This window comes from Polypterus senegalus, chromosome 14 (genome assembly GCF_016835505.1).
Source record: "Polypterus senegalus isolate Bchr_013 chromosome 14, ASM1683550v1, whole genome shotgun sequence".
Classification (NCBI taxonomy): domain Eukaryota; kingdom Metazoa; phylum Chordata; class Cladistia; order Polypteriformes; family Polypteridae; genus Polypterus; species Polypterus senegalus.
Window position 1 is genome coordinate 63,169,321 of NC_053167.1, and position 26,794 is coordinate 63,196,114.

A 26,794-nucleotide genomic window follows, 5' to 3' on the forward strand; every position below is an offset into this window, starting at 1 on the left:
CCTAAGCTGTTAGCTAGGGTTAAGAATCTAAGGACTAATGTAGTTTTTTCATATAAGATCAAGAAATAACACACTCATTATAACAACCCCAAACCTATGAACCCTTCTCAACACTTACATTTGAGAATGACAAAGAGCAGTCACAGTGAGGTAATTGTATTGGCAAAGATAAAAAGAAACCCAAGCTGCATTTTTTTTTTTTTTTTTTTTAAAAAAAAAACCCACTTCTGTTGAATAATTTGTTGGCCAAAAGTACTCAATGATAAACGTGTCAGAAAGAAACGGAATATATAGCATAATCATATTGGCAGTTATAGATTGCTTAACAACAATATTATACAATATATTTACTAATAATGGAGCTTTGAACACATGAGGTTTTATCCACATACCCACTTGTATGTGTCGGAATATAATACAATTTAATTATCTACTAGTCTTTGTGTCAAACGGTATAAGCGGCAGTTTTCATAATGAGATTTCAGTCTGAATTCATTTAAACCTTTTCATTGCTAGAAATGCACTAAAGTATAATTCTTTACATTTATAAAGTAGCAATTGCAGAAAAAATAAACAGAGTATACAAATTAGTGTCCAAGAAAAACAGGCCAGTTACTGGAAGGGGTCATTTTCACAAAAAATGTTACAATTGAAAAAATGAAAGCTCTCAGAATATTCAAAACATTTTAAATTTTCATTAGATTTGAAGTACTGCCTGTCACTTAGCAACTGTGATACATAAACATCAAGCCTGATAAAAAAAGAAAAATTAAAGAAAATACACAATAGGAAAATATTTCATTAAAATCAGTGCAAGATGAATATCTTTGATAACACCACATACTTGAGAAAATAATTAAAAACAAAAACACACATGTAATAGTTAAACTGATTTTTTAAATAGACTATCAACTAAACATGTATAGTAAATGCACAAATAGTTAATAAGCTTGTTTCTGTCTTAACACCCAACAAATTACAAGAAAATGGCATGTATATGCTCAAGTGGGCAGTAGGTTTCAGTATAATTTGCAGTTGTACAAGTGCCACAGAAAAAATAAATCTAAATGAATATTTCTCAGAAGTTAAACTATAAAGTCATTAACAACATTAAGACCTCCTTTAAGCTCTCAGTAGATTATTGTACAGATTATGTCAAAGTTTTAGTCAGGATTCTGACGTTGAACAAAGTCCTTAATACCTAATAAGATATTAAAATTACTATTTCATTTTATTGATTTTAACATAGTCATTTTACAACTGTCAATATTATACAGATTGATAAAGCTGCTTACAAAACAAGCCACTAGGAGAACTGAACTATCTGTAAAGTAAAATGTGGCTTGCCATTGAAGGCAAAGAAAGTACAGGCGATAATGAAGATGAAGAAAAGAATAGTTAATGATAAACTTCTGTGGTATAAAAGAACTTTACAAACAATACATACCCATCTTTTTATCCTTTTTATCAATAAGGATTTGATTCAAACGTTCTTTTACTTTACTGAATTCTCGCTCTTTCCTTTTCATATCATGATTGTACTGAGAGGCGCGGCTTGCAATTACATTCTGAAGCTTTTGAACCTATGGGGGAGGGGGGACATTTAGTAAAACAATGCAACAAAGCAAGCCAGCACCGTCAGCGAATGTCCAGGTACCCAAAATCAATGTAGCTTAAGCAGTTTTGCGGAAACGCATCTACAGTAATTTATTGGCATTAAACATATAATGGATTAACAAGTTACAGGGGAACATTTAAACTTTATGATCTGTGCATAAAGAGAATATGTGTAACCCAAAACAAACACAGTTATTACCAAGGTAACAGAAAAATACATATTATAACTAAATGCTCAACACTGAGGCATTCCAGATGATGTAGTCATGGACTGCTTTGTATAAAGGATCACACAGTATATGAAACAGCAATTTTATAAAAGGAGGTTACTAGGAACAATATTTAAATTAAAATCGTATACCTAATAAGCATAATAAAAATACAGGTCCATACAAAGAAACGTTTTTTTATTTGCATATACAAATACCTCCTCTTTTTCATTCTTCAAGGAATTCTGCAAACTTTTATTCTTAAGATGCACTTGCCGCTCTCTTTCTTGAAATGACTTATTTTCCCTTCTACATAACTCCAGTTGTTCCTGTTAAAAATTAATGTTCTGGTTACGCTTTTATAAACAGCTCAAAATACAACATGTTATGCCAATAATTTCCTATGCCCTCTCGGGGGGTCAAAATAATTACAGTGTAGACAAAACTTCACAAACTACTGTGATATAGAAACACAGGGCTCATTTATATCCAGTCTCAAGAATAAAGACAGGACAAATTGAGATGGTTACTTTTGAAATGCAGACAGCAAGCAAACTTAAGGCTGGTGTTTTAATTTTGAGAAAGACACATGCAGTCTTCCCTTCTTATCTATTTTATATTAATTTTAGTTTGAATCAGACTTTGTAACATATTTTGCTAATTCAGTCTTTCAGTCTCCAGTTATCTGGTATCTCTTCTATCTAACAAGCTTTTTCACCAGGCAAGAAATTTGTAAATGACATGTTTATATCTTTGTGCAGTTTGTACTCTATTTTAAATCTAATAATGGTAGATATTAATGGATAAGCTGAGCCTCACATTTTTAACCAAAATACCATGAAAAAAAGCTCCACCTGCAGATCAGACAAAAGTGAACATTTAAAATTGGTTCTGTTACTACTTTTTATTTATTTGACTAAAGATCATTTGCATTACTATGTATACTTATAATAATAATAATAACAACAAAAAACGCAAATTGTAAAAATACTGCATTTTCGTAAGCATTGCCATTTTAGGCCACTGCCTACTGCTGCCTGTGTAATATCATGCATATTTGTGTGCTCTGACCATGTGGTGACAGCTAGCAAAGAAGAATTTATGCATGCAATCAAGTGAATTGAATAAAAGTAGGCAAATTTAATCCTATATGTGCGGATAGGTAAATTTCATCTTTCCAATTTAAAATCACAGGGAGTCTTGTTTATTGCAGCGGTGGAGTACAAGGCAAGAAGTGAATGTTATACACAGGTTCTCTTATGCAAAAAAAAACAAAAAAACACAGCCAATCAATTAAGAGTATGCCCTGTGGAATCCAGTAACAGAAATCTATAAATAAAATCGGTTTAAATTTTTATTCAGTGGTTTGCTACAGATATTTTTAAACTGTGAGATCAGGCGGCACATAACAAATCTGCAGGGGCTTGCACTTCGGGATGATTAAAGGGGATGGAGGACTAACTTTTTTTGTTTTTGTATTAAATTTGGCCACTTCTCTGATCAGATTCAAGAAGGTTCCTATATGGGCATAGGATGGAGTAACAAAAAGATGGTCAGTGAAATGTGCAGGCTTTCTTATTTTTATTATACACACACACACACACAGTGCATCCTGAAAGTATTCACAGCACATCACTTTTTCCACATTTTGTTATGTTACAGCCTTATTCCAAAATGGATTAAATTCATTTTTTTCCTCAGAATTCTACACACAACACCCCATAATGACAACGTGAAAAAAGTTTACTTGAGATTTTTGAAAATTTATTAAAAATAAAAAAATTGGTCTTTATTCCTATTTGAGGAAGACAGTAATAATGTCTAGTACAGGATATAGGCTATGGTATATTTTCTAGCTTCATCAAAAATATCTAGTATTACAACAAAGCTAATTTAACATGCAGGTTTTATGAGCCTCAGGGATTTGCTTAGATTCTTTATAAGCAATGTAGCAAGATACAACTATTATAATTCAATACATGATACGAACAGCATTAAATTCAATGTCATTAAACTCTGATGGGTATAGAGACTTGTAAATCTTAAAATACTATAATGTTCACTAACTTCAGCTCCAACTAAAATTTATGATCTCTGTAATTAATTTCTGTTTGCGTATCTATGGTGCTAGAATTGTCTTAGCCTTTTCTCATAATAATTTAGAGTGGCTTGACTTATTAACTGACTGATCTTCTCTTTCAGTAAAGAGATTAAAATCTATTTGTAGCAACAATCCTTGTATAACATACCATTAGTTGAGTTAACTATATTTTATCAACTACACAGATTTCTGCAATTAGTTCAGATATTCTTCTACCTTGAAATGCATTTTAATGAGACATGATTTCATGCATGTCTCAAAAGATATTCTTTTGTTCATTTCCTCAAAGTGTTCCTGCAGAGATTTCAGGAGTTGCAATTGTCTCTATTAAAATACCAATTTGTGTAATAATGTCTTCATCTGCTAAAATTCATAGTTTAATTGTAAACAACGACTAAGTTCTAAAATAAGCCGAGTCAGATTTCAGAAAAGGTTTGATTGTTATCAATAAAAAAGTCAACTCATGAACAGCTATGATGAACTGTTCTGGGTGGGTGGAAGAAAAAACTGCCATGAATGTGGGTCCAAAAAGTTAAGGCCCTTAATAAAATGCAACATAACCGAAGCTGGTTTAGATGTTCACTTCAATTATTTACTGTCTTTTGAAGCACATAAAGCTTATTCATAGGATCTGCTTAAAGAAAAAGCAAATAATTGAATTCTTACATATAGCTGCTGAATTGACAAGGTAGGTTCCAGCATAAGTCAAATGAGCAGCAAAGGAAAATCCACAGTACAATTAAAAAAAAAAAAAACACACAACACACACACACTCCATAGTATCCTGTAAACACTATTGATTTAATTATCAAGAAGTATGTTATGTGAAATCACACAGACACTACCTAGAAAAGGTTATTCCTTAAAACATGAACAAGAAGGGGTCTTATGAGAGAATATACAGAAAGGCCTACAATCAAATTGAAGGAGCTACAGAGTTCAATAGCCGAAACTGAAAACAGGATGCACCAGTTAACCATATCAAGAGATGTTAGCACAAAATAAACTCATAACTTAAACACAAAAACATCTACAAAGAAAAACCCTATAAGAAATCACATGTGCTGATGTTAAACCTTATATGACATTGCAACTGGGCTCTTATATTTTTGTTCAAAGTGGTGTGCGCCAACTATAACACTGCCCACACCTCAAAAACACCTATAGTGAAATATGATAGCAGCAACACCATTCTGCAGAGGTGCTTTTCATGGACAGCAACTGGCTATCTCATTAAAAATAGGAGAATGGGATGATGGAGAATACAGTAATCCCTCGCTATATCGCGCTTCGACTTTTGCGGCTTCACTCTATCGCGGATTTCATATGTAAGCATAACTAAATATAGAACGTGGATTTTTCGCTGCTTCTGCGGACAATGTGTCTTTTTACTTCCTGTACATGCTTCCTCAGTTGGTTTGCCCAGTTGATTTCATACAAGGGACGCTATTGGCGGATGACTGAGAAGCTAACCAATCAGAGCACGCAGTTAAGTTCCTGTGTGCTGAATGCAGTGTTAACCAGGAAGTCTCGTCTCGCTCATTCAGCATCAATGTGTTTCGCTGTGTAAAGAGTTAACTTTTGTGGCTCCAAAACGATCTGCTCCTGCTGCTGCTTCAGGGGCCTTGCCCAAGCGCCAACGGAAGATGTTAACGATTGCCGAAAAAGTAAACGTTGTGGATATGCTAAAGGAAGGGAAAAGCTACACCGCTGTAGAACGCCATTACGGCATCAATGAGGCTATGATTCTTTTTATTTAAAAAGTAGGAAAGGAATAGAAGATCTACAGCCGCAGTGTCCTTTTAACCAGGGTGCAAAACGAGTTGTAAGTGGATGTAATAAGGCAGTAGTCTGGATGGAATCTGCTTTAGGGATTTGGATTGAAGACTGCCACAAGAAGAACAACGGCAGTGCTACACAATCGCCTGAAGTGGCTCCTTTAGAAGGGCTGCAACGCTGTCATTGTTGGTGAGCAACCATAATTAATTTTCTACTTACAGTACTTAGTACATGTACGTACGTTTAGTGTCACTGTACACACATTTACTGTATACTATTTTTCTTGCATTGTACGTATTTATTGCTGGTGGCCTGTCTATCGTAATGGCTGTAACATATGTGATATCGGAGACACTCAATATCTTTTAAAATAATATTTAGGTTTTACTGTATATAAACAGTGTGTTTATATACATAATTTCATTGAATCTTACCTAATATCTAAGAGAATACAAAGTGATTATGCTGTATAACTGTGCGGGAATATTTATAAACAGTGTGGGAGAGTTTATAAGGGCTTAAAATATATAAAAATAACCATACAAACATATGGTTTCTACTTCGTGGATTTTCACCTATCGCGGGTGGTCTGAAACGCATCCCCCGCAATCGAGGAGGGATTACTGTATACGCAAATACTGCAACACAACCCAATTCATTCTAAGAAGCTTATGTTTGGGCAAAAGTTAGTCTTTCAGCAGGTCAGTGATACCAATGCCAGAGTAGGAGTCTCAAGGACAAAACTATGGATGCCCTCATTAATCTAGTGAAAGCCCGGATCTCAATTCTACTCAAAATCTGAAGCGTTATTGGAAAACTGTGGTGCACTAGCATCATCTGACTAACCTTCAAAACCTGCCTGCACTAATTATATTTGCAAGTACATATTTTTTATTGTATCAGCAGTGTTGGCATATTAACATCATGCCCATTAGCAGACATACTCTAAACAGGTGTGGGGTATGATACAGACATTCAAAGGATTTTTCAGAAGCCTCATATCCATGTTGTAATCTTCAGGATAAAACTTAAAAACATGAAGCAAAAATTAACATTTTCATAATCAAAACAGACTACAAAAGATAGGGTTGGTGGGTTCAGCCCAGTACTTAGATTTTACCATTTTGGTCATAAAATCTAATATTACATTACATCCAATATAAAAAAATAAAAATAAAATACAGATCTCTGTCTTGCTTTTAGTGTATGGAAATACCCTTGCCTAATAGTCTATGTGGACCATACTTCAACCATACATGAACTATGGTCTTTTATATATTTATTACACAGCAGCACTGTGGCACAGTGGTTAATGTAGTAAGGCAGCCTTACAGTTTCACCTTGTAGGTTTAGGATTTCCTTCCATAACATTCATGTTAGTTTATTCAGGGATACTAAACTCTCCCATATATATGTTGATGTGTGCACGTAAGATTGCCCTGTGATGGACAGGAGGCCAGTGCAGGGCTGAATTTCTCCGTGGAAACAAACATAGGCACTGGACCCCAACAACACCAAATGAAACTGAGCAGGTTTCCTGATGAATGGATGGGAATTAAACTTCAGCATTTCTGTAAAGATTTTTCTAGTTTTAAACAAAAACATCTGTGTATTTAGTGTATGAATATAAAATTGTATTTGCCCACTTTCAAAATGTAAGCAAGTTAATACTATGACAGGTGAGCATCTGCTGCTATACACATACACAACATACCAGTAAATAAATCAAAAAGATCTCACACACCAACATTATTTATCCAGAAATAAATATTGAAAATATGGAGAAAAAAAAAAAAAAAAAAAAAAAAAATAATAACTGTGATTTGAATACATATGAACAGACCTTAAGTTTTGAATGGCTGTTCTGGAGATGGTCCATGTCACTGCTTGACTTAAGCTGTTCATTTTCCATGTCCTCCATGGTTCTTAGACCTTTTTTGTGAAGCTGAAGTAATTCATATATGACATTTAACACAGACACCAAATTAAGATCACTGTTACCCCTGGTATCATTGGAAATTGGTTGAAAGCCCAGAGAAGATATTTCCTGTAAAAGATTATGATGTAGTAAACAATTATAAATCTAATAGAAAAAGTGTAAATTGTTAGACAATGTAATAGTTTCCTTTATAGACTGCTGCTTATTGCAACACAAAAACTGAAGTCTTTGTGGGTCACCTTGGGCGGGAATCCCTGCCCTGGCATACATTTACCCAAGTCAAATAAAGTGAACAACATAAATTTTACAATTTGGAATGGTTATGTGTAACTCCTTATGCTTAAGCTTAAGCATGCATGTGTAATGCCTTATACTCAAATTTCCAGTACAAGTTTTAGCTCACCACATCAAAAAAAAAAAAAAATATCCCATAAATAGAATATGTGGGTAACATTCTTAATGAGTGATCCACTTAATAAACTAAATGAATTCAAAGGATTTAAATAGCATGGCAGAGTGGTACAATAATTCGCGTTGTTGCCTCACAGATTCAAAATGAAGAGTTTAAAAATCCCATACCAGGTTGTCTACATGAAATCTGCAGATTATGTCTTCCTGGAGTTTTCTTGGAGTACTCTTGGTTTTCTCCCTTATCCAACATTAGGTTAAACTGTCATTCTAAATTGGGCCCTGCAATGGCATTGGTTTCTATGAAACTGGATAGACCAATGATTAGCTAGACTAAACAGGTCTGAAAAAATGAATGGATCATTTGAAGTTAATTTTAGAAAAAACATTTCTCAAAAATCAATCTTTAAGCAACTTCAACTATTTACAAAAAACATTTACTCTACACTATACCATTGCAATACCTGCATAGCATTCTTGTGCTCTTTTCTACTCCAGTTTCCCCTTTAGCACTCCCACCAAAATCACAACAAGTTTACATTTAAGCACAGTCTTTCTTATTAGTAAGACACCTTACAGATTAGAAAATTTTTTGGCATATGGCAGCCCTGTTTGTTAAAGAACCACACGTTCTCCAGACAAGTGTAAAAATCATAGAAAAGTAATTATATATCAATTTGGGCTAAACAAGAGGCTGAAAAAGTGAACCTAAATGAACTCGGGTCTCGGGGCAAACTGAAAACTGTTAGGAAATGACTTATGATACAACTTAGTCCATATCCAGGTGTACATGATCAATTAAATCAGTAAATATATTTAAGATGGAACAGAAGGGTTATAAAAAAATTTAAAAAAATCCTGAACGAGAATACTTTACACTATAACATTATTAAATAATTAAAACTTCAGCATGATGTGATTACTGTAAGTTTAGGAAGATTTAAAAAAACTGTACACACACACACTCTCTCTGACAAAGAAGAAGCCACCCTCTCATTTAATGAAGGACAGGTACAAATGATAATTTAACCTACCTGATTAATGTAGGTAAGACATTGTCCAATATTTTCATCCGTACAAAAAGCACTAACAAGGTTGTAAGAGTTTTGAGATAAAGGTGGCAATGTTTGCACGAATGATGAAATCACAGATGTAGGGCCATAATTAGAAAGGTCAAGAACTACAAAACAAATTAATCAGAAAACATCAAATTATTATATAACAGAGCTCAGTTTATTTAGATATAATTTTGGTGTCCACCGCATAATGTACATCTATAAATTTAACAAACTCTCAAAAAAGCACAAATTAGAAACGGCATTACATTTAATATAGCAAAAAAAAAAACACAGCCATCAACGTCTGTGACAATTTACCACCATCTACTGGCTATGTCAAATAAGATCAAATGTTTTAACATAAATATCAAAAGCATTGCTTCCCATTCAATAGATGCAACAAAGCACAATTTCCTTGGATTAGAAAGGTTTTAGGCAGGTCAGTGACCAGAACTACATTGAACATGTCAAATTGGATAAGATAAAGTCAGGAACATGATGAATGTTACCAAACCTTAATGCTGATTTTAACTAACAGGGAGACTAGTCAACAATTGAAATTTCTAGTTAGTAGTTTCTGATAACCAACTACAGTATATGGAGCAGTAAATTACAACAATAAAAATGCAGTAAAAGCTTACTAAATTTAGAATATGCATATATTTAAAATGATTAAGTATCAAACTACAAACATTTTACAATTTAATAAAGTTAAAGGAGAGTTCAGATAATGTTGGCACCTTGCTTTACAGAATTAAACTGATAACAATTACAGTTTTAGAATATATTTTAAATAAGTACTCAAACAATTCATGAAAAACAAAAATAGGAGGAAGGTTCTACTAATCAGTATGCTGACAAGTATTACCTGGTAAAGGCTCTGGCATTGTTACAGTCTTCCAATCTCCCATAGCAACGAAAAGTAAAAATACATGAGCAACTGGTTCAGGCTTGGCATTCACATGCCATGTGATGAAAACAAATTTCCTAGTGATTTATTCCTAAAATAGAAACATCTTGTTAAGAAAACACCAAAAAAAAAAAGTCTGTAAATCAGATTCAAAAAGATAATACTATAGTACTCTTAGGCATACACACTAGAATTTTGCATCACAAAAAACTGATGACTAGGCGGATGTTAAAAAATAAAGGTAAAAATCATTTTTTCAAAACGAGTATCGATATTTAAAATATTGTTCAACTTCTAATTACAAGATAATTGTGAATGTTTTAAATAATATCAAATACATCAGGATTCACATGATGTCTGTTATTCCATCCCCCTATCTACTGTATACATACCCCAGGAATTTTAACCCATAATTGAAAATACAAAACAAATGCATTTCCTTTCATATGAAACAAAAACAAAACCTATTGAATCCATTACATCTATACATATAAAGGAGAGTTGGGATCCGAGAGACTGTGTTTGTGGAGGAATTGAGAGTTAAGGCGGGTGGGGAAGTCACGTGATCATCTCCCCTCCCATTCACATCATTTCATTCACTTCATTTCGCTCCGAGCTGAGCTCCGCAGCGGAGCGGTCTTGCTGTTCTTTTTCCTTAGTGTTTAGTCCTCTCTCCTTTACTGATTTACTGTTTACTAGACGCAGTACTAACTGAATAGTATTTTTAGTGTTTCTACTTAGTGTTTCTTATTGTTTAGTAGACGCGGTCAGCTGGTGTTCCCGGCGGTGTTGCGGTTTACTGTTACTTTCTACTTCGTTTTTGTACTTTTACTTTATCTCATTTACTGTTGTTTTTTACTGTTGTTCCCGGCGCTGTTGCTCTTTTTTACTTTATCTCATTTAGTGTTTGGTAGACTTTTACTTTATCTCATTTACTGTTGTTCCCGGTGGTGTTGCCGTTTTTCCCGTTTCTGTTTTTTATGTAGCATGTTCACGAATTAGTCATGGAGAAAATTTATACATTTTGGCTCCAGGAGGATAAACCAAAAATGTTGTATATAAAGAAGCTCTATAAGTCGCATGTAGATACATAATTATTCCAATTATACAGCGACTGCAGCGAAGCGCACGTGGTCTGCTAGTTTTAGGATATTTTTAAAAAGTCATGTTACCCACATGTTTTCATCCCTGGATGAAAAACTGGAAAAAAAGTTAAAATTTTCAGGGAAGCACTGCCCATTTCCTAGTAAAGCACAAACTTCTCCACTATCTGGAAAGATGAGAAAGGACATTAAATGGGTTTCTGCATATTCCTCGACTTCAGTAACAAAATTGCTCTTAATCTGGGGTAGAGTATGGTCTATTAACAGCAACTGAGAACATGGTCTATAAGTTAAAGTGTTTTCATGCAACACACTGAAGCACAAAATGTTCAATTTGTCTGTTCCTCCTGTCAAACTTGAAACTACTTATGTTTGAATTTTATGCTACAGGATGAAATTGTAGCTAGGTGGATCAAGAGAGACAAAACCTACTGGTTATACACACGTGTGCGTATGTGTGTGTAATTTGGTTTATATGTTTCACATAAAATATCCAGATTCCATTGTGCTTTAATTCTAAGGCTTAAAATGAGTGTATATAGTATCTTGATAGTTTTATATAAAAACAATACAATACACACCTGGTGCCCCATGTATAAACGGTGTGTACACAAAAAAATGTTGCGAACGAACGTTTTCACACTCTAAATGTGATGTACAGTTTTGAAGAATCGGCGTTCTATGGCTTAACGTCTATTACAGAGCTGATTATGTGGCGATTGGGTATTTGGAGAAAGAAAAGTAAGAGCAGGAATTAGGGGTTAGTACGTTTGAAAGAGACAGTACTGATGCAATTAATTATTTCATCAAAGGTTGCGGATGGCACAGCAAGCATCTTGTGTGAGGCATGAACAATCACTCCGCCACTGTGTTCCCATGTTTAATAACATGCTTTAACTCCTATCATCATGAAAATGATATCAAGTATACATCTCAGTATTTTAATTATTCGGAGAGTTGCAATATCACAAACGTAATGTATTCTGTGTTCTGTTGGAGGAAGAGAAAGCACGTTTAAGCAGCATGTAGTGATTCACATACAGAGCACATAGATCAAATACAAAACAAAGCATTTAATGTGCTACTTTAGTTATGAGGGGATTTGAAAAACTAGTAAATTAAACAATTTAAAGATGAAGTTTACAATGTTCTACTTTAATGACAAAAACTACGTTATTAAAGTGGAAATATCACGATTAAAGTTGACATTTCATGCTTTTTCCTCCCCCCATTGTGTGCCTATTTTTTTTTTCTCTGTTCCCTAATAAGCTTTCATATGACACTCAGACAGTGGGCTACGACTCACCTTTTCACACAGACTTTGATATCTGACAACTTTTTTATTTTGGTCACTGTGCGACTTTGTGAACTTGAGCTTTCGAGTTTCTCTGACACTCTGTCACTCGATCAACTTACTTTTGTTGTTTATACCACGATTTAAACCAACAAATAGTACGTTTGTCCTTTCCCCCTCTTGGTATTCGCTGAAATTCTTCTATTTCCCCCCGTGCTTTTGCCATTGCCTTTTCACAGAACGTTGAGCTTAAGGGCCATTTATGTTGATTTGCATATTCAAAGAGGCATAATTCTGGGAGGAGTTGGGATGGTGCAGCAGGCGTGTGCACGTGCATTTCTTTTCACGCTGACTGGGATTTATGTAGCAGAACAACGTGGAAGTTGGCGTTCGGACAGATTTATGCACCTGGATTTTTTTGTGCATAAACACATTTCCGCTTTTGTCCATATGCTGTGTTATAGTGTGAATTCTACACATGGCATTAGGCCCCAGGATATCAAAAATTGTCACTACTTCTCCTGCTGCTTACTTAGTTAGTGGATGTAGCGCACAACAAATGTTCCTTTTGTAAAACTAGAGATATTGATTAATTTATAGTAGGCAACAAGAATACTTCAGTTAATTTGAATTTGCCTATAAGACAGTATGAACCTGTTTAAACAATCTAAAGAGTTAGTTTGATCATTATGGATGTTTAAAAATGTGCTTAATTGTTTTCTTGTATACAATTAGTTTAAACTTTATAATAAAAATGTACTGAAATTATAAATGACTGATGTATTGGCCGGTTTGTTCCTGCAAGGTAATTAGAATTACATATTTCTATAGTGCCATTTCCAAATGAAATCTTAGGTCACTGTACACATATTGAAATACAGTTGTTAAAATGTTCACTACTGTAAGTTATAACTTTGAATTTGCATTCATATATATATTTTCCATTAATACTGTACAGCTGACAGAATTATATTATGAAGTTCCCTTGCATTGTCAACTGGTAGAAGTTTTCTACTCTCATATAAAATCTACAGTTTTACAACCATTAAGCCTTGTTCACACGGGCGTTAAAATCAAGCGTTTTTTTTTCGTTCGTAGAGTCCGGTGAGCGCGGGTCAAGCGCCGAGTGTTTTCTACACGTAGGAAGGAGTCAATGAGATTGTTCACACGGGCTTTGGTGACGTGCGTTTGTCCGGCAGTGTGTTTATACGGCATCAAAAAAACATTGCATGCAGCTTTTTCTTGGCGTTCAAAACCCAACGAACGCAAGGAAACCGCTTCTAGAGGACCGGATATATCCCATATATCGCATTTCTTCATAAAGCACAAAAAAAACTTCCTTTAACCCAACGTTGTGCAGTCAGAGGATGAACCCAGTAGCGGCAGCGATTTCTTCTCTCCCTACGTCGCCGTATTACGAGTATTTTTAAAACAAGAAGATTAATATCTAACATAGCAAAATGGTCCATATTGAAAGGAGGCACCTCAAATAAAACGACAAGGGCTTTCATATCCAGTTCCCGACACTGCCTCCACAGGTTAACACACAGACTACAATTTGGATTGCAGGCTGGCGTTGGACAGAGACAAACGAACGCCGGTGTAGAAGTCAATCGATCGCCACCACAAAATGCAACATAAACGTCTAGGACGTTCAGAGCAAGTTCGTTTATCCAAAAAATTAACGCCCGTGTGAACAAGGCCTTACAAGTCAGGGTATATGCATTAAATATAGACTAATTCACTGTACAGGATTTGCCTTTTTTGAAAGCATTTCTTTAAACTGCTAATTATAGTGGGAATAGCAAGGCAATTTCATCCATAAGGAAGACATTTCCAATAAATTACTGGTGCTTTATATGAAATCTGATTATTAATTGTTATAAAATGTTTTGTTGCAGTTTAGCTTGCATGTATCAAAGAACAAAGCAACATTTTGGTGTGTGTGCACAAAGTATACAAAAAAAAAAAAAAAAGACCACACCCCATACAATTCATATTGCCCATTACAGAGGAGTGCCCAAAGAGACAGAAAAATAATCGGTCTGGAGAGTAAATTAATTAAAAAACCTAAGTATGCACAGTGACAGCAAACCTTTTTGAATGACAGACATATAACAACCAAAAGGACAAAGGTACATAGACACTTATCCTTATAGGTTGATTTCTATGATTTGTTACTAAGTAAAACTTCAATTAAATGTGCTTATAGAGGTGAAAGGTAATGCTAGCCATTTTGCCACAGTTAACATTACATATTGCATGGTGGTTTGATTTTATAGAGGGACTTGTGTGTATTGCAGATGGTGATGAAAAGTGACGGATTACTTTTGTAGATTTCTCCTTTAAATGTGGAATTTATAAACATATAAACCATATTGACATTAATTAATTTTGCACAGTAGCACCTTGCTATGTCCGATGCGGTGTATTTAGGTTTGGGGACGGCTTACTGAAGCAAGTGCTGGTAGTTAAATCTTGCCTAAGCAGTTTAATTTTATTTGCTGGTGCACAAACTGCATGAAAGCAGAATTATATAAAGGAATGTTTGGAATCATATTCTGCAAATAATTACTGAAAGGAAAATGTATCAGCTTACTGCAAGCATTTTGGAAAAAAAACCTTGCACTTTAAAATTCAAGTGTTTATTAAGGACTGATCATAGCTTTCAAAACAAGTGTTAATAATTGTACTAAGTAGCAAATGGCTTCCTCATTATAAACTTTGCTGAAGAAACTGAAGTATACTGCTATAATATTTACAGGCTACGTTTAAACAGACCACATCAATAAGGCATGGCCATGCATAGAAGTGGAAATTGAAACTGTTCAGGAGAAATCCAATACAGAACTAGTATTCTGTAAGATTTAGAGGTGAAATTTCCTTTTATGACACAGTATGTCATAAATACAATAACCAAAGGGTATGTATTCTTGTACAGCCCGGTGCACCTGACAATTCCCTGTATTTATAATTCTAGTGCACCAAACAGAAGGATTTAAGCCTGCAGGATTTTAGTGTGTGCGTTTTGGTATTGTTTGTTTTTGTTTTTGTTTTTTAATATATTGTGGTTATACTCTTCTGAGCACTTCCAAGCACTAAGTAGCAAAGGCTACCTCATTAGAAACTTTGCAACAAATCAACATATAACAGTTTTATAAGCAGCAGTTTAAATATACAAAACATTACTTCATGATATTTTGATTATCCTTGTAGCTTACATAAGCCTTTCATGTTTACCAGGTTTAATAAACCTTAGTTATAATCCTCAAGATTTACAAAGATTATTTCATGTGGATTCAAATGCAAAAAAAGACAATATTAAAACAGATAAATGCAAACTGCTGCACAAAGCAGGTCTGAGAATGTAACAAAGTAGTAATGTTAAAAAAAAAGCTTTATCTTTCTTTACCCAGTTTGAAATATCAAGCATTTAAGTATCCTCAGTACCTAATTTGAAGCTTCAGACATGCTCCTATTTGCTTCACAAGAACACAAGTGGAAATCATCATAACACTCTTTTGTTCATTTTCACTAATCCCTTCTCCCCAGATGGCATTAGCTGCATACAGAAAAGCTGACGGATGTGTCTGTGCTACATCATTTCTAAGTGACCTAGATATAAAAGGTTTAACCATGAAATTATGTTAAGCACTCTGAACTAAAATAAACAAAAATATTTTTCATTATAATTTAAATTATTATATGAAAAAACATTTCAATTGTTGAGGACCTCAACATTAAATGCCAATGGAAATTAAGTGTTTGTATGGTAACTTTGTTGCTTTTTCACTTGCTTCTCTAACTCTCCAAAATGCCTTCTTATCGCATTTTGATACCAAGAAATTTTGAACAAAATTTTCCAAATGCACCATTAGTATTTCTTCACCTACAAAAGGCCAGAGAAGCTGACCTGCACTGGACCTAAACAGAATGAGGTGCTTAAAAGCCATTAATTTATTTTGAGCTATTGTTAAATACTTATGATGCAAGAACGACATTATTTAAATTCATACAAATACAGTAGGTAATAATAGCTTGCTACTAATTTAGGCAGCACCCCCTTTCGGCAATAGAACAACATTACCAAGCCCAGGGCTAGGAACTTTGATTACTTCACCTGGCAAATTAGATAACTTTTTCTTAACTTTAGTATACATTTTAGAAACCCGAGCCCAAATACACACACAAAAAAAATATATACCTTTTCATGTCAAGATGCATTCCATATGGGAAAAACAATATTGTTAACAATGTAATCAACAACAAAACTCTTATGATTAGAATTCAAAACTATCAAAACTGGTCATTTATAATAAACTAGCAGAATACCTGCGTTTCGCAGCGGAGAAGTAGTGTGTAAAAGAAGTTATGAAAAAGAAAAGGAAAAATTAAAAAAAAAAAACATAACATGATTGTTAATGTAATTGTTTTGTCATTGATATAAGTGTTGTTGTCATATCTATTCTTAAAAAATGAAAAGAAAAAATATATATATATTTATATAGCATATCTTTGCAAAACAAAAAGAAAGAAATAAGAGCGTCACATACACGTCTTCTTTCCTCTGCCTATTAAGTAATAAATTAAATCGATTATAAATTATTAACACAAAGTAAATGAAAAAAAAATAATCGGGAAAGAAACAGAAACCAGAACTTACCCCCACAGCATCCACCGCGCTTCTAGCATTAGAGCCAAAAACGTGGTACACGTAGGTTGTGAGGTGTGACGCTAATTAACGCTCATGCTACAACAGATTATAGTGTTGTTATACTATAAACTATTTACAGGGATCAACAGTTTTGGGGAAGTCCATAACAAAAAAAAAAATAAATAAAATTATAGATAACATTTTACACTTTGCTATATGAGCAACTGTTGCTGGGGGTGCCAGAATCCAACAAGGAAGAAAAATGAAAAACATTATTTGTACAAAATCTTAATTTATTTAAAACGGATGACTCCCGCTCTCACGTGCAAGTCTGCGTGGATATTATGAACATCTGTTCCAAGTTCTATTTAAATTTTAAATAGAAGGGATTTTTATTTAGTCGATAGAAATGTCTTTGGTAGGAATGTAAGTTAAATGTAGGCATCTTTGCATAAAGTTTTGACTATCCAGCGCTTACATTATATATTCCAAAATATTCCAAGACCGTCTTTATATACAGTACTCAGGTTTTGGGAAGCGCTGATCAATGTAATCGGTGTACCAGGAAATCATGCATTGACACAAGTTCCCCTTTGCTTGGAATTGAAACTGTGATTAAATGCATAATTTTTTTTAAATGAGTTATGGAGCACATGCATCGAAGCTTCTCATCTGTGCGATTGTCAATGTAACCCTTTGTAAGTAGTGCCTGGAGGATTCAGTGTGGAGAAACTGTAGAGACAGCTTGTGTATTAACTTGTGGATTTTATTCCAGCGCTTGCTCCTTACTTTCTCACTTGCGCTATAACGCGTAATGCAAACCTCGCGCGATACTCCACTAACTTAAAAGCCTTGTGCAGCACCGGTCAGTTGAAAATTGATGGTTTGCTTGCTTTTATCTGTCTCTCTCTGCTCCTAGCAGAACTGTCATCTCTGACATGTCATGGAGCACGTTTAAGCTGATGTGTTTGCAGTCTGTGAATAAAAATCCTTCTTGTTTCTACGATCTCCTGTGTCTCTGTGCAAATCTATGACCCAAGCGTGACAATATATTCCGACGCTGACTTTATACATTCAAGATTTGACTTCATATATTCCAGCGCTGACTTTAAATATATAAAGTCCGCGTCGGAATATATAAAGTTTTGACTATCCAGCGCTTATATTATATATTCCGAAATATTCCAACACCGTCTTTATATACTCAGGTTTTGGGAAGCGCTGATCAATGTAATCGGTGTACCAGGAAATCATGCATTGACAGAAGTTCCCCTTTGCTTGTAATTGAAACTGTGATTAAATGCATTATTTTTTTTAAATGCGTTATGGAGCACATGCATCGAAGCTTCTCATCTGTGCGATTGTCGAGGCGTGCTGAGTTGCGCAGCAGCCTTACTTATGAATATGCTAAGCACATACCTTCAGCCGCCACGCCTCACACGGCGAGCGAGCTGCCCGCTATGGCGTATACAGTACTGTATAGGAAAGAAGGTTCTAGTTATGACCGTCAGGTTTTGGGAAGCGCTGATCAATGTAATCGGTGTACCAGGAAATCATGCATTGACACAAGTTCCCCAATGTAACCTTTTTTTAATGCGTTATGGAGCACATGCATCGAACCTTCTCATCTGTGCGATTGTCAATGTAACCTTTTGTAAGTAGTGCCTGGAGGATTCAGTGTATATGTCACTCGCTCACTTCTTATTGTTTCGCTGCCTTCTCAATTATATACTGCATGTTTTCTTCAGCGCGTTTTGGAGCTCTTCCTGGTTTTCTACGTAGTGCGTTGACAGTCAGTTCACGTGATTACGTGGGAGGCGTGATGTTGTCAGAAGAAACTCCGCCCCCCTCGGCTTTCCAGCTGAACTCCATTACAGTGTATGCAGAAAAATAGCTTCCAGTTATGACCATTACGCGTAGAATTTCGAAATGAAATCTGCCCAACTTTTGTAAGTAAGCTGTAAGGAATGAGCCTACCAAATTTCAGCCTTCTACCTACACGGGAAGTTGGAGAATTAGTGATAAGTAAGTCAGTGAGTGAGTGAGTGAGTGAGTGAGTGAGTGAGTGAGTGAGTGAGTGAGTCAGTCAGTCAGTCAGTCAGTGAGGGCTTTGCCTTTTATTAGTATAGATCAGAAGAAGTAATAAAATGAATTGCCCTATTCAACTTAAAATTATTAAAATGGAAGCTTACTAAAACAACTTTGACTACGTGTCAAGCAATGTCTGTAAATCTACTAGCTAATTTAAACAAAGCAAACATGAGGGGAAGAAAAAAATAACATTTTAAATGGACACACACTATAGTAAAATGTTGAAAACTAAAGGACAAAATAGGATCATGGAAAAAGACTATTCTTCTTAAAGCATCTACATTCCAAGTATAAGCATCTTCAATGTAAGCTCCCTAGCAAAGACGACTTTTAAAAGAACAGTATTAGCCCTCTATGGCTTTGCTTCTGTCTCCCTTCAAACGAATACTTCCAAGAAAGACGCCTTTGAGTTCTTTTAATCCACCAATGGAGTAAAACTACTAAGTAGTTCAAAGTTGCTGTGTGTTTGAATAAAGCTACAATACTGTTTCGTCAAGTGCCAATGTAAAAGTCTCTTTGCCCGGTTCCATCTGTGGACTTTAAAGGGGGTGCCCCATTCGTTTAAGAAGCCTTCAAACCATACAACAACCAGTTGTTTTCTGTAGTGCTTGAAATGGAAGAAAATAAGCCTTTCAAACGTAAAATAATTCAATTCATTTCATTGGAAGCAGAAAGATGCAGCCTGTAAATGGCATTGTAATAAGTTAAAGGATAATGCAATGCAGAGTTAGAACTGACTGGTTGCCAAAGAAAACTGATGAGAAACACTGACCATCAACAAAAGCCTGGGAAGAGTGGAAATTGAACAAATGCAGGAATATTTTACTCATGTGTAATTGTACATAGCATGTTCAAGACTAAGCAGCTTCAGTGACCTAGCATTATTATTATTACTTATTTAGCTGGTGTGTTTAACACGACTTAGAACATTCGAGATACAATTGGTTACATTTGGTGACATGCTCTTGGTCATGTAATGTCAGTAGCAGGATTTGAATCCACAACCTCATTGCTCTAAATCCTAGGTCCAAATTCCACTGCACCACACTGCCAGCCCGCCTGGGTACAGGTTTTGTGGTGTTGTTTTTTTTTTTATATAAAATTACCTTGCATTTTTCTTCCTGTCTGCTGCAAATGACTCCTGACTCCAGATTATCCCCAGTTCTACAGGAGACGAACAAATTTATAAACACTTATACACAAGTAGTATAAATGCCAGTAAACGGTTAAATAAGCTACCAACGGTACTCGGAATACTATAAAGTGGTGAAATCTAATCAGGTAGTAGAAGTGGAAATGTGAACATCAAAAATGAGCAGGATTATAAACAATAGAACAAACACTATAACATTAAACAACCTGCAGGCATCACCGATTCAACCTGGATTGATCAATCAGGGCAAATAAGGCTGTGCACCCCCATTATAAACGTTTTCCAAATCTCTGTAAACTGATTTAATTCGATAGCGTTCTTCCAAGTAATGACTGGACAATTTCTGAACTTAATTGCAGTTATTGCTTTTGGCACAACAGCAGGATTTCAGGAAAGTTAGGTTGGGGATGCTTCCCCAGTAGCGCATTTAAATACACTTAAATAAGAATAAAAGATGATAACTGACACTCAGGTGGAAACTTTAGCAGTTTGGAACTATTTCAGTTTTAAATTGAACATTAAAGAAGAGACAGAAATCTTAAAAGAATTTGTTAAAAAAAAAAAAGGTAGTGACATTTTCAAATATCTGCTGACAGAAACATGCTCATCCAGATACCTTTGCTTATTTGATGCTCCCCAGTGCTTCATCATCTTCCATACAACTTGTAGCCTTTTATTTGTTATTTATTTACAGTAAAGTTTTTAAAAATAAACGTTCTTTACTTAATTCAATTTTAAACTTTGTTTTTTTGTCATTTATTTTACTTCTGCACATTCCATAAGCATTATACAATTCTTAATACTGCTTATTATTTGGCTGATGCCTTTATCTAAGGCGACTTACAACACTTGAGAAGGTCAAGTGGAGCTCAGGCAGATGAAGAGACTTGCTCATAGTCACACAGGGCCAGTAGTCGGGTTTGAATCTACAACCTTTTGAGGTCCAAAGCCTTAACCACTACATCACACTGCCTGTCTAATACTCAAACGGTTATTCAAATAAGAAATAGCCCACTGGCACATAACTATACTTGCATAATAATGGATTATGCAAAATGAATGACGCAAGATTTTTTTTTTCTTCCATGGACATTTTTCAGTTGTACAGTGTTGTTCACCATTGGCTTGTAATTTATCATAACCTTTATAAAACTCACTATTCTGCACAAAAACATGAGATTCAAAATATTTTCTCTGCCATTACTACAATTTAAATGGGGCAACATTAAAAAACAAGTTTGAGTATTCCACCAAGCTTTTTTTGGAGAAAAAAAAAACTTAATTACACATAAATTATGGACTTATTTGTATGTGTGGATTACTTGGGTTATTACCAACATCCAGTGAAAATTTCATGTCAATAGCCTCATTAGAAATATATTTACTGAGAAAAACGTTGACACGTTCAATACTTATTTTTCCCAATGTATCTATAAAAATTACTTTTGTTTCCAGTATAGGGGCCTCATGTATAATGCAGTGCATAGAATTCACACTGGAACATGGAGTACAGACAAAAATAGAAATACGTGTATGCGCAAAAAAATTCAGATCCATAAAACTATGGATATGCCAAGTTAAATCCACTTCCCCTTTTTAAATCCCAATTAACGTGAAATTTAATGCAAGACCATGCACCTACAGCCTCACCCCAACTCCTAGGACTGCACAGATTTGAATATGCAAATCAATATAAATAGCCCCTTCCATTCAGTGCTTTGTTAAAAGACAATGGCAAAAGCATGTGGAAAAAAAGAAGAATTTTATGGTTAAAAAAATAAATGGTGCATCTGATTACCTGTTTTTACATTCTGCTAATTACATTCAAACCAAGTTGAAGCACTCTTTATAGAGCAGTGTCGGCGCCCACGGCAGATAGATTTGCTGCTCTTTACATGGGTCTTTGAGGCGACTCACCATCTTTAAAAGGACTGCTTGCCTTTTGCAACACTAGCTGGAAAAAGCACCTGTGACTGTGCAGAGCTGCAGTTTTTATAGGCTCTCCTACAATAGACAACGCAAGTCCAGCTCATTCTTTTGGTGATTCATTACTGACTGATGCATCTTGTCCTGCATCATTGCAAAAGCAATGTGCGTTCAGCTGACCGCTTTGATTACATTGGGAAAACCGGAAGTTGCTGCGAATTGTGCTTTGATGTTTTCCAATTCAACCGCAGTGTAAGGAAATCTTCTGTCTGGATGACAAGATGATAATATCGTCCTATACTGCTGGCACGGTGAGACTCAGTGATGTTTATGAAATATCCAATTGGTCAGCAAGTTCACACTGAAAAGCTCCTGTGGCTAAAAACCTGAGAGTGGACAGAACTGACAAAGGATCAAGTAGAGCATAATTCCTCAAATTCTGCCTTTGCAAAGCCAGCGTCAGTTCAACACACAGCTTCACAAAGACAGCTCTTAGAAATCAAAACCAACTTGGAAGCCAGTCGTCATCACCTATAAATATGCACTAATTCTTCCTTTTGCAATGTCATCTAATGACGCTAAAGCAGCCATGGTAGTTGGAATAGTTTGACTATTCCATGCACCATTTATTTTTACAGAACGATTACAATCAAGTGAATTAAATCTGTAAATGATATGGAATTAATTTTGGTGTATTCGATAAATCCCACTTCACTGCAAAAGAGAGACCACACAGAAACAGTGGTATTGGTTTGACACTGGGTGCCGCCAATTTGCATAACCAAACAGAAACATGCATACACATGGTGTGATACTGCCTCAAAAATGTGCATGGCTTTACGCAAAGTTTAATTTTTATACATTTCAAAGTGTGCATGGAACAGGTGTATGCAACATTTTTGTGCATATACACTGTTTATACATGAGGCCTCCGGTCTGTTATTTGGATAAAATACACTAATGTTTAAACAGGCACATGGTGCAGTATCACAAACCTTATTTGACAACATTTCAGCCTAAAGTTCTTTATTACTGCCTTAAGGAGGGCCCTATGCTTTGTGCTCCCCACCATGATTATCGAGTAGTCCATACTGACATGAAGATGAAACATCAGTGATCATGCCTAGTGAATAAGCAAAACAAAATGAGACCACCTGCACAGCACAGGAGGAAAGAATATTGGCAAAGAAAAATAAATAAAAAAAAAATCTTCAGTGACTAACAGCAAACCCCTCAAGCAGCGAGGTTCTTTGCAAGAGAATCAGTTTACTTACCAATAAAAGTTAAATGTCTGAAGGCAGAAAAAGTATTTATCAGTAAATAAATGCAATATATATCAAGTAATTGGTTAAATGTAACATTGAATATACATCATCTCATTCCACCCTCACACCCAGACCCAACATTAATGAAAGCATATTAAATCCTAGCAATATCAAAATACCAACGTCTCGGACGACCGCTAACCGAACACTGCATCATTCTATTCACTGTTGCACAAATGAAACATTAACTGTTTTAGTGGTAAAATAGGGAAAGGGACCGAAATACCACGTTATCGACTTAACCACACCTTGATAAACTATTAACGAATACCACCAATGAATGTCTGTTCTAACAATTTAAAATACGGTTTAAAAAAAAAAATGGATAAAACATGATGCAACTACAATAAAGGTGGACTTTTGAACACATCCCTACATAACATATGCGCTATCATTGCGATAACACCTTCCTACAGACAGCTAGTAAAAGTAAAAAATAAATGGGGGGTCAAAGGCTCCCTGAAAATTCAAGAGGCCAATAGCAGCAGGTCTTAAATTATATCTACTCTAGCATTTTTAAAGGATTTAACGGAGAGAGGTATACAATTAGCAGAATGAAAAAGTCAAAATTGTGTCATTTTAAAAGCAGATGGTTTAGACTGTACTTAACTTTTAACTACAAAAAACGAAGTTATCGGAGAGTAAACGTAAAAAGAAAATGTTCCACCAGACGAACACTCGAGAAGCATCCATACAAGCCAAAATGCTAACCTCCACCACCTGTCATATACCTTTTACTTATTCTGTCCGCAACACCAGACAAGGCTGTCTGCATGGAGTTTTAGCACTGCAGCTGTCCGTCATAAAAAAGAACATTCGGGTTCTTTAATACTCTAGTCAATATGCGGTACTTACGCTACATGGTTTTAAATGACGTACACCCGAAGAGTCCTCCTGGTTTGCCCAAGTAAACAAATGCTGAATGTTTTATCCCTCCGCGTCCGACTCCGTGAGTACAGTTATTAATGTAATCTCCTCACGATCAACACCACGACCGCAGCTGATCTCAGCGCGTCACCCCCTCCTACACCAGTTACAGCAGCAGCAGGTTTGAAGCATGCAGACTCCGTCACCTTACAACAGACAACTCACGCTATTGGATAAACGGTTGCCGAGCAACCAGTGCGGCCCTATATTATTGGCTTAGATTATAGCCGAGAAACATTAAGGAAAGCTAGTGTATTATCGTTAGGAACCGGCGTGAAGTATCAATTACTGATCAAATATGATGCTCTGTTTAGTGTGCCATTTATGTATATCTTATTTCATTAATCGTTTTACATTTGGACGTGTACTGTCTTTTGGAATTCCTTATAACGTTGTGCGAGGCTCCACCAGCAACAGGTGTTCACACTGCTGTCACTTTCGCCGGTGATTTCTTTTCGGCTCCATTTTTCTTAAAGGATGATTTTGTTACGAAACATGCAAGTGGGTTAGAAAATGGGGGAGTGGATGGATGGCTGGATTTATTGTATATACCGGTTCGGTGAAAGTTTACTTGGCATATCCAACTTTTAAAAATCTTTGTAAGGTTTGTAAAGAATTTCGAGGTTTATGTGCGGGCTTTGGTGGGTATGCGCTAATCTGCTAGGGCGTGTCGTAACATCACGAACTAATCCAGGACGGGACGCTGGTACATCGCAGGGTCCGCGAAAGCATTCACCCACATAATAAACGACAATTAATCAAACATGTAGAGCTTGTGGATTTGGATGGAAGTCAAGACCACCTCAATGAAAAACGAGGACCGAGTTTGGGAAGCACTGCCGTAGGTGGTTAGAAGCATGATATTTTGGGAGGCTAAATGACCCTGCATCACATAAGTAATTACTTAATCATTTAGGTTACTGCTACATCATATGAGTGTTTTTGCTACGTATTAAAAAAACGATGCCTCCCAGCTTTTGACTCGGTCATAGTCAATGTAGATTTAGCATGATCTCCCCTTCTCTGCTTTTTCAGTTAATAAAGTTTTCTGTATCATTTAGGATAATTGTTGAATCTAAATTGCAATGTTATGTGCGAGAGTGTGACCTGCATTATAAAATCTAGTGTGGATTCAGGCGGAAAAATGCCAAAAAAACATTAAAATACATATGGCAAAAATCTGATTAATAAATTCCAGAGTGTTCAAAATTTCTACACAATTTACCTTTATATATCACAATTATCTTGTAGATGTCCTTACGTGCACCCGTTTTTTACAGAAGAGTGGCTTGCATGTGCTGCGTTTCCCATGTTTGAATGCCTGGGTATTGTTTGGATGAAAGCTTGGGAGGTTTGCCATTTTCTTGGGAAACTAGGATTACTGCAAAGTCAGTCTAAAGTGGAAGTGGACAGTCTAATGGATTGGCTTGATACCCTGGAATGGTTCCCCATTTTGCATTTTTTCCTGCTTTCATTGGCAATCCATCTCTGTACAGTGCTAAACAGTAAGTTAGGAAATGGAAAGATGTTTTTAATATTTAAAACTATGCACAGCTGGCCCCATTTCATGAAGGCATAATCCAGAACAAAACAATATGCTGCTAAGTATGATAGGTTGTCCCAGACTACAACCTTTTCTTTTATTTGTAATCGTACTACAACATATAAGATTAAGGCCATTGTTATTATTTTGCTATATGTTGGAGCTAATTCTGTTGGGTTTCATGCATGGCCCCAGTTCAAGATTTGACTGAAAAGTTTTTGGACTTTAAACCCCTTTTTTTGTACAACATCCCAACATCTTTGGTCATAATCTCATAACCTGTGATGTACAGCATGGGTCTTTGTTAGCAATAGTTTAGAGCAACCAAAGAGAGAAAGACACAGTTGCCCTTTGTAAAACAGGTCCAAAAACATCCAAATAAAAATAAAAAACTTAATAAGCTGCAGGACTTAAGTGTTTATGTCCAGTATGAGCAGAGAAATAGCTTTTTTAAACAGATGTGCTTTACCTTACCCTTTAGATGCAGATTAGACACAATTTGCTTCCCCTTGTGATGACCCACGGCTCATTGCAGAGGTTCAGACTGGTCAATGGGAGAACAGAGACTGGGCTTTGACTTTATGGGCTTGACAAAGTAATAGGAACACAGTCATGAATCCAGAGCAGCAGCAAAGTGAGTCCCATTTACTATTTATAAAATATTTTATTTGCCTGTTTTGTGCTTTTGTTTTAGCTATACTGGTGGCTTGTATGATTGATTTGATTGTGTACTAGGGATTGGTGACATTCAAGCAGT

At 35.5% G+C, this 26,794-nt stretch overlaps 1 protein-coding gene across 1 annotated transcript in view; it reads right to left on the reverse strand.

Annotated features, from left to right (window-relative positions):
• Nucleotides 1-24,596, reverse strand: part of ssx2ipa (synovial sarcoma, X breakpoint 2 interacting protein a) — a 43,144-nt gene extending 18,548 nt beyond the window's left edge. Inside the window, exons 1-6 of the mRNA XM_039735362.1 lie at nucleotides 24,423-24,596; nucleotides 9,980-10,112; nucleotides 9,088-9,233; nucleotides 7,550-7,753; nucleotides 2,045-2,155; nucleotides 1,448-1,583 (exon numbers count right to left, since the gene is read on the reverse strand). Of these exons, the coding sequence (XP_039591296.1) occupies nucleotides 1,448-1,583; nucleotides 2,045-2,155; nucleotides 7,550-7,753; nucleotides 9,088-9,233; nucleotides 9,980-10,022 (640 nt within the window). The 5' untranslated portion in view covers nucleotides 10,023-10,112; nucleotides 24,423-24,596. The remainder of the gene's footprint in view (nucleotides 1-1,447; nucleotides 1,584-2,044; nucleotides 2,156-7,549; nucleotides 7,754-9,087; nucleotides 9,234-9,979; nucleotides 10,113-24,422) is intronic.
• Between the last annotated feature and the right edge of the window lie 2,198 nt (nucleotides 24,597-26,794).